This window comes from Rhinopithecus bieti, unplaced genomic scaffold (assembly GCF_001698545.2).
Source record: "Rhinopithecus bieti isolate Rb0 unplaced genomic scaffold, ASM169854v2 scaffold_27010, whole genome shotgun sequence".
In the NCBI taxonomy this organism is placed as follows: domain Eukaryota; kingdom Metazoa; phylum Chordata; class Mammalia; order Primates; family Cercopithecidae; genus Rhinopithecus; species Rhinopithecus bieti.
Genome location: NW_016812757.1, coordinates 1,630,153 through 1,646,326, shown reverse-complemented (window position 1 = coordinate 1,646,326; position 16,174 = coordinate 1,630,153). Strand labels below are relative to the sequence as shown.

The 16,174-nt window shown below is 41.1% G+C and overlaps 1 protein-coding gene across 1 annotated transcript in view; it reads right to left on the bottom strand.

Moving 5' to 3' along the window:
- The window catches only part of LOC108545142 (uncharacterized), a 76,397-nt gene extending 60,925 nt beyond the window's left edge, over positions 1 to 15,472 (bottom strand). Inside the window, exons 1-5 of the mRNA XM_017896622.1 lie at positions 15,405 to 15,472; positions 15,102 to 15,157; positions 13,524 to 13,667; positions 11,674 to 11,730; positions 6,487 to 6,608 (exon numbers count right to left, since the gene is read on the bottom strand). Of these exons, the coding sequence (XP_017752111.1) occupies positions 6,487 to 6,608; positions 11,674 to 11,730; positions 13,524 to 13,667; positions 15,102 to 15,157; positions 15,405 to 15,472 (447 nt within the window). The remainder of the gene's footprint in view (positions 1 to 6,486; positions 6,609 to 11,673; positions 11,731 to 13,523; positions 13,668 to 15,101; positions 15,158 to 15,404) is intronic.
- Positions 15,473 to 16,174: the final 702 nt, after the last annotated feature.

Genomic DNA, 16,174 nt, shown 5'->3' with positions numbered 1-16,174 from the left:
TATAAACTTTTTATTTTTTATTTTTTATTATACTTTAAGTTCTAGGGTACATGTGCATAAAGTGCAGGTTTGTTACATATGTATAGTTGTGCCATGTTGGTGTGCTGCACCCATCAACTCGTCAGCACGCATCAATTCGTCATTTATATCAGGTATAACTGTATTATAAACTTTTAAGATGAGGAGACTTAAATGACTCATGTTTGTGAGTTATAATCAAATCTTCTTATGTGTGTATATATGAGAAAAAATTGAGGAAACCAGGATAATGGAGGAGAGGGCATTAGCCTGGCATGGACGAGCACAGGCTTTCAGTGCTGACTGCTACTCGTTTTCTACATAACTTGAAGTACGGATTTATGCTGTGGCCCTGGTTCTTCTTGTTTGAAATGTTGGCATTTGATTGCATTTTTTTCAGGTTTCTTCCAAATAAAATTTAAATATAGGTTTAGAAACATTGATTGTATTTGTTTCAATGTAATATAGCATTGAGGGAGGTGCTTTTGTTTTCCATTCAAAATTATTCAGTACTATTCTAAGATCACAAGAGCACTTATGAGTTTTTTTAAATTGTAAAATCTGAGCAAAATGCAAAAAGTATATTATTATATTAGACAGTATAAGAGAATATTTCAAGTTCAGAATTGTACTAATAATATAGGCTATGATCAAAATATTTCTCTGTGTTTGGTACTATTATTCATAACTGGACACCCACAATTTCTTTAGTCCCAGACCTCAGCAGTCAGCATCCAAGCACAAGGGTAGAGGACACTGACTTTGCAACAGAATTTCACAGAATTTTTATGCACACGGTCCCCTGTCACTCCTGTATCAGCCTCCTGTGATAATGGAGCAGATGCTACTACTCCTCCTTTGTAGAGAAGCCGGTTGATGGTCAGCAGGAAATGAGGTTATTTGCCTTGCTCAAGGCTGGGGAGATGAGAAGTGGTAGAGAAAGGCATTGGTTCTGAACCCGGGGCCCTTTGCAGAGATCCTATGACTTTAATGATTCCACTGGCAGAAAAGGTCTTCAAACTCATCCTCAGAAGAATGAACCTCACTCGTGCATATGCACACACATACATACCCCAAAATTTGACAAGAAATGCAGGCAATGATTAGTCTTGTTTTAGTTGAGAAAGTCAGAATGGTTAGGTGACTCCAGCAGATGAGTCCTTTGGAGAGGAATCTTCTGGAACTCAACTTGAACTAACAACATCTTCGCATTGTCCCTGTCACTGGCCTGGGTATATAAGACATTTGTAGCACCTCTATGTTCAGAAGATTCCACATAAGACATCAACCATTCCAGATACTAGACATTTGGCTTTTCTTGACCGCTTGTAGTAACATTTCACTTGACTACAGATGCTGGCAGGGAAAGCCTACCATCAAATAATTATTCGGTAGAGGGCAAGCGGATTGAGGAAGACAGAGCAGGGTCCTTTGAGAGGAGCTACAGCAGAGATGCGGATGGAGCTGGGATGCAGAAGCAAGAGATGAGATCGGTGAGGGGACAAGCTTCAGGGTGGCAGAACGAGTTTACATGAGAAGGCGTTGATTGGAAAGGACTGTAACTGGAATAGCAGCTGAGCAGTGACAGAAAATGGGAAGAATGTTAGCTGCTGGTGGGCAAAGATGGGTTCTTGCAGGAATTAGAGAAGTACTGGTCTCCGTGAATAATGAACAATAAAGACAGAAGAGCATAAAATTGGAAAGAATTATACTAACTGAATCTGACCGACTCAATAAATAAAACATCTGCATATCCTGCCCTCCCTTTAAGATTGCTCTGAGGATAAAATGATCTAATATATATAAATAGACTTTACATGCTATAACACATCATGTGGCTATAAAGTATTATGCTTGAATTTCCTATAAACTACTTGGTTTCTTCCCAATTTATTAAATTATACTATCACCAAAGGTGTTATGGACACCTTCCATTTGCGGTGGAAACTCAGTGCAATCCCACTCCTGGCTCTAGAGGGAAGGCTGTGCTTATGTGAAGGACTAAGGCCCAGGAAAGAGCTCTTCCAAGGAAAGAGTGGGTTGAGTTGCCTAAGCTGGGTATGAGGAAAACACCCCAACGAGGAAGACAGGAGTGATTCTGAGTAAAACTCTCTTATTGTCCTCAGGGCCGTATTTCATAAATTCATACCTGAGTCCTTGGAAAAGCAACTGTATGTTAAAAACAAAAAGAACTGCTTGAGTAAAATCTCTGTGATATGGGATTAAGACACTGAGGGCACAAGGCAGGCCTGCTTGGTGGACTATGTAGTGGGGCAAGGAAAGGTGGTGCCCAGGATTGGGTCACAAGCGGAGCTTGCAGCTGCTTGAGTGGTGGGCCAGCCAAAACTTGGGAGGGAGAGGAAGAAGAGCGTAGAGGTCAGAGGGCATAAGCATGGAGGCAGCCTCAGCAGCTTCCGCAATAACATAGGGATACCTTCATTCAGCTGGGACAGTGGCTCTGCATCCCGCAGAGGAGGAATGGGAGGGGTGGCCTGTAAAGACCCAGCTGTCTGGGTCAGTGCATGCGGGGGATCCACATGGAGACTCTCAGGATTTGTTGAGGACAATTCTGACTGTGAACTGGAGTTTCAACAATTCTCAGAGGGTGTAAGAGAAATCTGTTTTCCAGCTCTTGTTTTTGCTCTCCAGGCTGAAAGGGGTATTCAAGCTTTATGCTCATTTGGCACCAGGTTTCCCTGTCTTGATTTTATGTGCTTGAGGCTTGTCCTTCATGCTGCCCATTCACATTTTATCCATTCAGACTAATCACGTTAGCTCAGTTACAATTCCCCTGGTCAGCTCAGGGCCGGTTTTGGCTCCTTCCTCAGCCCCCGTTAAGCTGTCTTTTGATCAAACACCCGGGAGCTCGTGGAGTCATACAGGAGTGTGTAATCCATGACTTCTGCAAAGAGGAAATTGCTGTTGCCTGCTTTCTTTCTGACTCATCCCTGCTGTTGTCAGATCTTCTCATGGGGGATTATTTTTGCGTTTATTTTGGGTCCTCTTTGGAATGGACTAGTAGATGCCAGTCCCTTTCTCATATCCTACTCCCCAAGCAGCCTGAAATACTTGGGATTCCCCCACGGGCCAGGCCTCCTCTTCTCATCATTCATGCTGCTCCATTCACCAGGCTTGTAACTGGTGATCCTTTTTAGCTGAGTTATTGTCACCTCTGAGAAGGCATCCTGTTGTCCCTCCCCTTACCTCTCAGTGGGGTTTAACGCATCCCTAGATGTCCCCACCTCACCTTTAGCAAAGCATTTATTCATTAATCTTTCACTCATTTATCTATTTAATCACATATTTATGGAGTACTTACCCATGCCAGACTGTAGATATAATAAAGGAAGCTCAGCTCTACCTCCCATAAATTTCACAGCTCATTTGTTCATTCTGTAAATATTTGCTGAGCACTCACTTTATGTTAGGCACTGTCCTAGCCTCTAGAATGCAGCAGTGAATACAACCATTCTGTCTTCATTGACAGGTAAAAGAGGTTAATCAAATAAGCATAATGAGGGATATGTGATGATATCTCAAAAATGCTTTGATGAAAAGTAAAACTTCTATGAGATCACATTCCAAGCAAATTAAGAAGTCGGGGAAATTTTATCGGAGAAGACGATGGTTGAGCTGCTGTCAGAGGAGACTAGAGTTAATTCGAAAAAGTACTTGGGCAAGGGAGGAATACCATGTTCAAGGACCCTGTGGTGAGAAGGAACCAGTACATATCTGCATAACTGAAAGGGGTTTGGAGTGGCCTGGCCAAGGCAGAGAAACAAGAGAAAGCAGCGTGGGAGGCTGGGAAAAGCAGACTCAGCAGGCACACACTGGCTGGTAAGGAAATTTATTTTCATTTTAAGATCACTGAAAAGATATTAAAGAGCTGTCTTGTTGTAATAAAGAAAATGAACTCCAAGAATCATGAGAAGAAGCTGCTGTATTCATCTGTTCTCATACTGCTAATAAAGACATACCCAAAACTGGGTAATTTATAAAGGAAAGAGGTTTAATTGACTCACAGTTCTGCATGGCTGGGGAGACCTCAGGAAACTTACAATCGTAGCGGAAGGGGAAGCAAACACATCCTTCTTCACATGGTGGCAACAAGGAGAAGTGCCAAGCAAAAGGGGGAAAATCCCCCTATGAAATCATCAAATATTGTGAGAACTCACTCACTGTTACAAGAACAGTATAAGGGTAACTGCCCTCATGACTAAATTACCTACTACCAGGTTCGTCTCATGACACATGGGGATTATGGGAACTACAATTCAAGATGAGATTTGGGTGGAGACACAGCCAAACCATATCAGCTGGCAACCTAGTCATAGTAGAAATATAGGCGAGAAGTGACTAGAGCTTATTTGGGATATGGCAATAGAGAAGAAATATTAACAAGCAGAATTGAGCAAAATTTGGATTAAAATTTAGAGCACTTGGTTTTGGATTACATGTGGGAGAAGCATAAGTAGGCATGTCATGAGGATTATTCCAAAGTTCCTGGTTTATACAATTGGGAGATAGTGCTTCTGCCATAAAGACAGGAAACGTGTACTAGAACCAGGTTTAAAAGAATTTAAAGTGCCATGCTGGATGTGTTGAATTTGAGATATACTTGAGATACTCAAATTTGAGTAGGAAGATGAGTTTATAGATCTGGAGACTAGAGAAAAGATCTTGGCTGAATATACACATGCAAGAGTCAGTGGTTTCTATATAGGATTTTAAGTGTCAGTAGTGGGTCAGTTTCACAGTGTGGAGACTGTTAGAATGATCTACCTCTACCCTACATCCTCTACTAACCTCTGAAATGACTGAAATCAGAAATCAAATCTTATTCATCTTTGAATATTCAGCTTCTAGTACAATGTATTCATACATGGAATAATAAATAATAAATTATATAAATAACAATTCATAACCAGGTCCTACATCAAGTACTTCCCAAATGCCTTGGTCCTCAAAGCAACCCCACATGTAAAATAACGTAACTTCATCATTTTTTTTTTCTGATGAGGAAATAAACTAAAAAAGGTAAATAACTTGCCCAAAGTTAATATTTACAGAATAGCCAAACTGTAATTCAAAATAAGGTACATCTAATGGCAGACTCCGTGCTAACTTCTACACGCATCTGTCTCTGTTCTAATGAAAAGGAGTCAGCAAAGCAAAGAAAAATCCAGGGACAAGTCTTCCATGGACTGAGGTACCTTTGTTAACACCCAGCAAAGAAAGTCTGAGCCTTGTTCATAACTTAATCGGGCCAGAGATGGTCATATTGGTTACAGTCTATTAAATATAAAGTCCATTTGTTCTCAATGAAGTCATCAGCAAGTACTGATTTCATGCTTAAGAGTTTCAGTTAAAATCAACTATTTTATGGATGTTTAAAAACAGCAAGTTTTATGGACTTTTCCTTTAAAGTTCACCTGCCACTGAAAAACTTTAATCCAGTATTGGCTTTAAAGCAAGCTTAATGCAAAAGAAATAGACAAAGAAAACGCAGATGGAAAACACCATCACCGTTTTCCTTGTTCTGATCATGGTTTTGTTTCACATCTCATTTGATTTTGTCTCTCTTTCATTACTTCTACCAATACTGTCTTTTATTTAGTTATCTGTAGGGTACATTCCCTGACAAATTAAAAAATCAGACGGAATATGAGAAACAGCCTTTAAATCTGGTTCTGGATTTCAAGAAAACTCACTTCTTACCAACTGAGTGTCCTCAATAAATTTTATTAAATTTTTTCTCCTTTGTTCCTCCATCTGTTGTGGAAAAATAAACAATAACTGAGCCTGCAGAGGACTGGATACAATATATGTAAATCAGCCAAGACAGCATTTGACCTATAGGGGTAATTCACTAACTCATAGCTGTTTTACAATGCTTTTCAAGGATTAGGCTTTTTGAAAATTGCTATGGTGGAGTATATTATTTTTCTCCCCCAAAACCTTCACAGCTAAAGATGTTTCAGGCAGATGTTATTAATTGCTTTTGTAATAAGAATCTGGATAAAAACAAACACAAAAAACTGAGAATTACTTGTAAGTAAACAGTGGATTGAACACACACATATCTATTTTTGTTCCCTCCCATCCCTCCACTAAAATTACACTTAAAATGGATTTTTAAAGCCATAAGCCTACAAAAATGAAGCAAATGGAAGAGGAGATAATTCTACATTTTAGTAGCTGGAAAGCAAATGGATGAGAAATAACTGACTTAGCAGATTCAAAAAAGCCAAATCCTAAACCTGCAATGGAAAAAGCCAGAAACTAACTTAATTGTACACTGAGAGTCCTCAGAAGGCTCAGTAAATTACAGGGCCAAGTGCTTGCCCTCTCCATGCCTCCAGGAAAATGCCCCGCTCTGCCCTCTCCCCCATGCCGTGGAAGTCTGGAGGGTTTTACTCTTTGAAGGTGACAAAAGGAAAAATCTTCGGTTGACGGATGCACCCTCACATAAAACAAGAGCGCAATGTGGATGTGCACCTCCTGAACACAGGAGGCTCCATCCCTTCTGTGCTCCTTCAGCTGCACTTCTCCACACAGAATTCTATGTCTTTTCAAAAAACCTGAGGAGCCTAAAAAACAAAACATAGAAATATCGATTTCAGGGGGTCTTCAAACAATGCCTTAGTAATACTACACAGTGAAGAGCTCAGCTGACACACCCTGCCCAAGAACCCAACATATACACTCAGGGTTTTAATATCGTGACTTCAAAAACACGCAGATGACCAAGAATTTGTGAAGAAATTCTCTAACCTGGAAGATATGAAAATACCTCGCTAATACAACTTAGAGGAAATAGAGATTGTGCTGAGAGAAAAAATAAAAATAAACTATATTATGTTTTCCAAAAAATAAGGGGAGTTATTGTATTTGTGCACTAAAAACACAGTATTAAGAAAGGAACATTCAGAGAAGAAAGACAGAGTCCTTACACAATAAAATGATGACTACAGAAATGAAAAATTTGACAGAAGGGTTGGAAGATAAAGTTGAACAGAAAAGTAGGAAAAATAAAGACTTAGGAGGTGAGCAATAGGAAGGAAGAGAAAATCAGGACCAAATCCAAGAGGTACAATGCTGGGAAAACAAGAGTTCCAGAAATCAAGAATAAAGAATATGGAGTGGAAGAAAACTGAATGCAATAATTCGCAGTAATTCCTCAGAACTGCAAGACATGAGTTTGCAGCCTGAAATGGCCCATCAATACCCAATTCAAGGGATGAAATCAGATCTGCACAACAGGAAATTGTGTGACTGGTTTACGGGTTTTTTTTTGTTTTTTTTTTGAGACGGAGTTTTGCTCTGTTGTCCAGACTGGAGTGCAATGGCACGATCTCGGCTCACTGCAAGCTCCACCTCCTGGGTTCACATCACTTTCCTGCCTCAGCCTCCCGAGTAGCTGGGACTATAGGCACCCACCACCACACCTGGCTAATTTTTTTTTTTTTTTTTTTGTATTTTTTAGTGGAGATGGGGTTTCACCGTGTTAGCCAGGATGGTCTCGATCTTCTGACCCCGTGATCCACCCACCTCGGCCTCCCAAAGTGTGGTTTATGGTTCTTTCCCCCTCCTCACTCTTGTGTTAGTTCACTGTGGGCAGGGAAACCTCATTGATCTTTTGACTTGGACTTGGCCATATGACTCGCACTGGGCGATGGGACATAACTGGGTTTGATATACCCCACATCTGGCGGGAGGCTATAAGTGTGCCCATGGTGTTTGGATGAACCTTAAACACTCTTGCCTTGTGCCCTGAGAAGTTTACCCTGCAGGTAGCAAATGTTCCTTCAGCCTGGGCTCCACGCTGAGAAATGCAATGCCTGAACTTGACCCATAAATACACAGAGAGCCAAAGGAGCTGACCCGCAGAGCCAGGAGTGAGAAAAGCCACTGACGTCCAGGGTCGTTTGTTATGCAGCATTATTGCAACAATTATGGTCTATAAATCCACCAAGAAGCACCAATATAAATTTCAGCAAACTAGGGACAAAGAGAAGATCATAAAAATGTTCATAGAAAAAAAGCAGTTCATACACAAACAATTAAAAAGTCAGAATAACTTCAGATTTATTTAAAGGAACCCAGATACTAACCAAAGGACAATGAATGCCTTCAAATTTCTTTTCTTTTTATTTATATTTATTTATTTATTTATTTGTTTATTTATTTTGATATGGAGTCTCACTCTGTCACCCAGGCTGGAGCGCAGCGGTGCCATCTTGGCTCACTGCAACCTCTGCCTCCCAGGTTCAAGCAATCCTCCTGCCTCACCCTCTAGAGTAACTGGGATTACAGGCCTGCGGCACCACGCCTGGCTAAGTTTTGTATTTTTAGTGGAGACAGGGTTTCACCATGTTGGCCAGGCTGGCCTCAAACTCCTGACATCAAGTGATCCACCTGCCTCAGCCTCCCAGAGTGCTGGGAAATTACAGGCATGAGTCACCATGCCCGGTCAAATGCCTTCAAATTTCTGAAGAAAAAAATATTTCCAACCTAAATTTTATACAAAGGACGTTTCTGACACGCTAGGTCCCAAAACGTTTACCTCTCATACTCACTTTCTTGGGAAGTTGCTGAGGAAAGCAAAAATAAAATAAAACAAAAAGGATCACAAGAAATAGAGAAAAGAGGAATCCAGTATGAGAGAAGATAAATGAATCTCTAGGATAATAGTAGAGGGAGATCCCAAGTTACTAACTGTTCTCAGGCCTGGGAGCAAACTGCCCAGGCAGGAGCTGTGGCAAACAGGACACCGACAGGCTGAGCAGGCTGTGCCCCTGCCTTCTACCTGGTGCCATCCCATTAACCTGACGATGCAACTGAAAAAATGCCCCAGCAATACAAACCAGCCAGCAAAAGAAAGAAGACGTAAGACTCTGAAAGCAGGGATGTGACTCAGGAGAAGGGGACTTCCTCGGATGACTGGTGGGAAGTCCCATGAGAAGGCTGCATGGATGACCCAGAGAGAAACCAATCCTGGAAGACAGGCGCTGGTGATCCCCCGAGTGCCCCAGGAAGGAAAGTATGAACTGATCCTTTACTGATGCAATGAACCTTATAGAAAACCAGAACAAGGAAGATCTGGAAAGTTTGAACAAGGGGCACAAAATTCTAAAGAAATGATAAAACAAGACAATTGCTAACTTCAGGAGAAACCTTTTAAAAAATGTAATCACAATACCCTACAATGCACAGCTATGTATAATATTTGCAGAGCATAATAATAATGCTGACCTTCATTAAGCTAACATTTTTAGAATTGCTATTTAGGAAGAATGGTAAAAGAAGCTGAGGGAAAGCTAGTATAAGAGAATTAAATTCTCATCTCTCACGGTAGGAATTAGTTAGATAATATTTAAAATTAATGAATCAAAAGATAGTAGGCATATAAATATTTATTTCAAGACCAAGAAAAAGCCAAAAAAGGTGAAAATGGTTGCCTCTGATAAGGGAGACAAGATGAAATGAGAGGGAGTGAAACAAGGAAGTGCTAATATTTAATCATAGAACTTTTAGTAATGTTCAATAAAATGTTATTTTTAATCATAAAACTAAAACAAATTTCAAAGATCAAGAATTTTAAAGTACATATGACATAGTGGAACGAATCAGTATTCAGTCTGGAAATCTTTATCAAGTTGTGGATGCTGGATCGTTTGTTTCCATTTGTCCACTGTCTTACAGCTAAGTAAATGGTGGAACTGGCAGGAGAGCCCGCTTGCCACCCTCCTCAGCACAGGTGGGTACCCCCATTTCGCAGAACATAGGCTTGCTTGGAGTGAACAGCCAGGGCAGCACCCCCACTTGCACTGGTCCATTCAGTGTTGGCTTTGGAACAGTTAAACCAAGGACCCAAGGTTGAGGTTTTCACCTATGGATTGAGCTCTTCGGCTTCATGGGGCCTCAGAAATTCCCACTAATCCCCAGCAGCTGCCTTGCAAATGTCTCTTGAGTTCTTTATTAATTCTCTCATGAAACAAGCAGTTATTCAGCACCTGCTACTCTTAAGGCACTTTACTGCATATTGGGAATTTCAAAAGAAGAAACGATTTGGATGCGAAGAAAAGGGCATTATTTGTGACGATTTTCTGTGAGACTAGGGCAGCAAGATCTTGAAATTTATATCGTATATTCAATTAACAAAATGATTTTTCATCTACTATTTCATCTGATTTTCATCAAAAAGACTGTTTAATATATGTCTGCTATGCTCCTTTGATACACAAGAGAGCTAAATCTCATGAAAATTAAGTAGCTTTGTGAAGTTCATAGAGCTCACATACAACGGATCTGAAGCTTCAAATTCGTGTTTTCTCAGGCCAAGCCCAGGAGTTTTAAAATGACATCATACTGCCTTTGAAACTGACTCACTCACTTTCCTCATTCAACAGATCTGAAAACAGAACGGATGTAGCTTGACCACACAATTAGCACAGAAATCGAAGTCTGTCTGATGAATGCCCACACCACCAGCTCCCTTGATCCCTATCAGCTCTGCTCACTGGTATCTTCAATGATCTCCCAAGACTGACTGTAAGTACCTTGGCAGGGCACTGGGGCCACCTCTGGCAATCCTTCCCTAAGTTAAGATCATGACAAAAGTATTGGTTTTCTAGCTTCCCCATTTTTCCCAGAAGAATTTAGCATGGCTGAATAGGCATATATGTGACCCATCCTGGTAAATTGCTGTTGTGATTAGATGCATGTTGGTAGTACGGATGGCTGGGCCTGCTCATTTTAATATTCTTTTAAAGCTTGATGTTTAGATTCATTAAATTGGGCAGCTTTCCAATAAAAATGCTTTTACACTGTTGGTGGGAATGTAAATTAGCTCAAAGCATTGTTGAATACAGTGTGGTGATTCTGCAAAGAACTAGAACCAGAAATACCATTTGACCCAGCAATCCCATTACTGGATATATACCCAAAAGATTATAAATCATTCTATTATAAAGATACACACACGCGTATGTTCACTGCTGCACTATTCACGATAGCAAAGACATGGAATCAGCAAAAATGCCCATCAATGATAGCACTTTTAGTATCTATCATTCTAAGTGCATTTATTTTACCATATCACTTACCAAGGTACATCTATATATTTATTTGTGTTTATTTACTGAATGTCTTTCTTTTATGCTAACTAGAAAACTATACAAGCCAAGAATTGTGCCTATTTAATTATCTATTTTATGTAAATAGATTTAAAAAATGTGGTACCTATACCCCATGGCATACTATGCAGCCATAAAAAGGAACGAGATCATATCCTTTGCAGGGACATGAATAGAGCTGGAAGCCATTATTCTCCGCGAACTAACGCAGGAGCAGCAAAATAAACACTGCATGTTCTCACTTATAAGTGGTAACCGAACAATGAGAACACATGAACACAGGGAGGGGAGCAACACACATTGGGACCTGTCAAGAGGCTGGGGAGAGGAAGATGGCTAATGCATGCAGGGCTTAATACCTAGGTGATGGGTTGACAGGTGCAGCAAACCACCATGACACACATTTACCTATGTAACAAACCGTCACCTTCTGCACATGTATCCTGGAACTTAAAATTAAATTAAAATGTTTTAAACAATCGAGCAGTTCTCTGAGCCAGGCACCTATAAGACTTACTGAATCGAAAGATGAATTCAACTCTTTCTTTGTCTTTATCCTCCAGGAGCTCATGCTCTAGAATGAAGGACAAAGAGGTGATTTCAACACAGCATGCTGGGTTATATTCTAACAAAAAGAGTCTTGTGTGTATATAAAAATTGACAGCAAGAAGAAATAGAGTAAAAAAAGAAAGAGTGCTCATTTTATCCAGTTATTACTTTTATAGTTGAACTCTGTTTAACTAGAGACTTTTACATTCATTTTTAGTATCTATCATTCTAAGTGCATTTATTTTACCACATGGCACTTATCAAAGTATATCTATATATTTATTTGTGTTTATTTACTGAATGTCTTCCTTTTATGCTAACCAGAAAGCTGTACAAGGCAAGGATTGTGCCTATTTAATTATCTATTTTGTGTAACCTGAAGGCTTACTCAGTGCCTGGCATGCAGTTGATGCTCAATGAATATGTGTTAAGTGAAGAGATGATTAAGGGCAACTGTGTGTGTTTATTCTTCCTTGTGGAAAAGCACCTTTTCAAGCCCAAAAATTTTGACTCTAATTATTAGGATTATGAATTAAATATTTCAATTGCAGTGTGTTACTTTGTTAGATGACAATCACAATGTGGTGAATAATGAGGCTAACTTAGCAATCCTCAAAGCTTAATTTTCGATTAATTAAAAGTACCATTTGTTCTCTGAATGCTAGATATCATTGTATGCATGGTTAGTCCATGTCGACTGATGCTGTATGTGAGTGTAAAATGCTAAAGTCCTTCTGGGCTGATGTTGAATTTCAAAATGTGGTAAAACCAATAACATGGCATCTCTAAGAAGGTTGCCTTACTGGGTGAATCACTCAAGGTCAGGAGTTCGAGATCAGCCTGACCAATATGGTGAAACCCCATCTCTACTAAAAATGCAAAAATTATCCAGATGCGGTGGCACATGCCTGTAGCCCCAGCTATTCAGGAGGCTGAGGCACGAGAATCACTTGAACATGGGAGACGAGGTTGCAGTAAATCAATATCATGCCACTGTACTCTAGCCTGGGAGATAGAGTGAGACTGGTGTGTTTTTTGTTTGTTTGTTTGTTTGTTTGTTTGTTTTAAAAAAAGGTTGGCTTTCTTACCTCCCCATACACAGATACACAGGCTGGCCTAATCATTTATTTAATTCTCGTGACTGTTTCAAAGGCACACTTTGCTTTTCCACATCACAAGGGAGCAGCTGCCTAATAATCCCGAAGCCCCCTTGCCTTCCACCCACCGAACTCCAGCACTCAATAAGAAGATTATGTCAACCGGGTCTCTGCTAAATCCCAATTTCCACAGAACAGCAAAGGAGTGAAAAGATGCCTTGGGAGGCTCTAGTGGATCTGATCAGATTCCACCTGGATATCTCACCGCAAAATCTAAGCTGCTGGGGTGGTGGACAGTTTTCCTTCAGAGAGAAGGTGGCTCTGGCAGTTCCTCTGGGCCCTGTCCCTGGAATGCGACCCCGCTGGCCACATCTTCATGTCTAGATTGAGCTGACGGCAATGTAGTGACCGTGGTAAGTGATCAGCTGTGCTGAACAGCAAGACCCTGACCCCCAGAATTCCAGCACAGGGAAATCCACTGCCTCCCCAGCATGAACTGTTGATCCATTCAGAGCATTGGCTTGGCTCTAGTGGGGTCTGAAATAGACATATTATTGAAGATACATTATGGAAAAATCAGAAGAGAAAGATGCTGAATGAGAAAAGGGCTTTTAAGGGGATGGGAACAGGAGCCTAAATCTGATTCTGAGAGATCATCTATTTAACCTAAACCTTAGATTTGTCAGCTCCCCTAAATCAACAAATACTTACAGATGCCAACCTTGAAGCAGGTAACTGCTGGAAGGAGGGGACACAGACTCCAGTAGGATGCAGTGCTGGCTTCTTGGGAGTGCCAGTCCAGCAGAGGACACAGGACCACAAATAACCACAAAACCAAGGGACCTGTGCATAGTGGAGGAAGGAGCTGTGCAAGGACACAGAGGAGCAAACAGCCAACCAGAGTTTGCATCAGGGAGGGATGGTCAGAGAAAGCCCTGAGAAAACTCTGGTCACTTCTGTTTTTAAATTTTATTTTAAGTTCAGGATGTACGTGTGCTTGTTCTCACTGTTAAGTAGGAGCTGAGAAGTGGACATACGTGGACATAAAGATGGTCATTTCTTAGGCATATGGAAAGAGTCGCTAAGCGCTCGCCCTTTTGTGCCTGGACAGAGAGAGTGCAGACTATGAAGAGGACCAAGGGACAGCTGTTACTGTCATAATGAAGGCATTAGCAGTCAAGTGCTGCATGGAAAGGGAAGGGGAACCTCCAAAGCTCTGAAAAACACAAAACGTCACAGATACTGACTCTAGGAAAAGAGTCATAGGAATGCAGTGCGTGTCTCCTGCTCCCCCAGACACGAGTTCCCAGGGCTCTCACCCCAGGCGGTAAGTTTTTATTTCTACATGACTGAAATAAAAGTACTAGGCTTGTCCAAAGCTTGGAAGAGTCTGCATCCATTATCCATGTTCCAGGACTGCCTGTGGACGAGGCTGCCCCAGAGCCACTCTGTCCATGGCTCGGCTACCTGAAGCTGCACAACCCACAAAACCAAGGGATCTGTGCACAGTGGAGGAACCAGTTGTGCAAGGACACAGAGGAGCAAATAGCCAACCTGAGTTTGCATCAGGGAGGGGTGGTCAGAGAAATTGGAGTCACTCAGCTCCTGTGACACCACAGTCACCAAGATCAAACACACACAAGTTCTACCACGTTGCACCTTCGCCTGTCCTCTGGTCAGTATCCCAAATCCATTTTCCAAAGGAGGAGACTAAGACTCAAAGTCATTAAGTACAAGTTGCAATGCCACACACATATTTAGTGGCATAATCAGAATTTAAACACAGTATTGCATGATTCCAAATCTCATGTTTTTTAATGATTTTTTTTTCCACTAAGACCATGCACCTTACAACTGCTTGCATATCAGTCTTTGGGATATCACTAGTCCTAAAGAATATTAAAAAGCATTGTTCCTCATTTTGTCTTTGGATTTTTGTCCTTTTATATTATTAATTTTAAAACTCTAAGTAAACAATGATGAAAATAGGATATTAAAAATGCTCGCTCTCAGCTGTTTTACTAGACAGTACTACAATTATTTATAAGTCTGGACCCAAAAGGCAAATCACAGAGGTGATTTTGGACACTGTAAAAGTAAGTACCTGAAGTCAGTGAAAACTGAATATTTCAAGTCAATGAAACAGACCTTGAGATAAAGGAGAACATTTCAATGGGAAAATCAGATTTCACCACATTTGGGCATCTACAGTCTGAAGATTAGGTAGATACCCTGTGGTTGTGAGATGCTTGGCTGATATGTCTTTCTTTGCACAGAGTCTACTTTCTTTGCAATTTACTTTTACTCTGAAAAAGAGAGCCAGTATGAACTGGAAACTCATAGTCATTATGACCCCTAGTCGACGGAAAGAGAAAACATTTTACTTACGCCAGTTCACTTCATAGGTATACTACAAAAATTACTAGCTCCATTAATGTTAATTTTTTAAAAAGTTACACAAGACTTGAAAACCTCCAAATCCCTTCTTGACAGAATAATACACAATATATTCCATGAGACTGAGCATTCCACTTAAGGACCATGAAATAGCATTTGGCAAGTTGCTACTCTCTGTGGACAAGATGACATTTTAACACATTACGAAAGGGCGTTCATCTCCTCCATGGAGGTGCCTGGCCACCTCCCCAGGCACTGCTGCCAGGGAGCCATCCGGGGCCTGAGGATGGGGTCACAAAGTCACCTGCAAATATGTTCCACTGGGTTCACGCAGTTGCTGTTGTTGCTCTTGCTGTTTTATATTTGAATTAGTGAACAACAGTTGAAACCAGGATCCTCCTGAAACACAAAAAGATATGACGATACTGACGCGCATCCCCCCATGGCCATCATTGCTGCTCCTGCAGGAGGCACCCGCGCTCGGGCTGTCCTCCACCTCTGATCTCCTCCACTGCACTTCCACTTGTCTTGCTGAGGTGGGCCTGGGAAACGCCAGTATTTGTCACCCTGGTTAGTCAACAGTCAGGGTCTGCTGACTCAGAGGCTGCACTGTTGGGTTTTGTACAAGTCCCTGATGCAGAATTGATCCCTAGGCATGTGACACATGCCTTCACATTCTTTGCTAGGGGCGACAGATCTTGGGATAGGTAGAGGGGCGGGATGTACTGAACGAACAGGTGGGAGGCAAAAGTTCACGTTTAGATCACACAAATATTTCCTGAGTGCCCACCGTGTGACCAGCACTGTGCTAAATATGTCCCAGCAAAGAATTACTTATCCTCTGCTTGAACACCTCCATGAACAAGGAACTCACTACCTGGTCAAACACCTTTTCCCATGTATAGGCATTTAATACTGTAAAAAATGAAAACACACACACACACACACCACTCCTGAGTGTGTACTATAAGACAA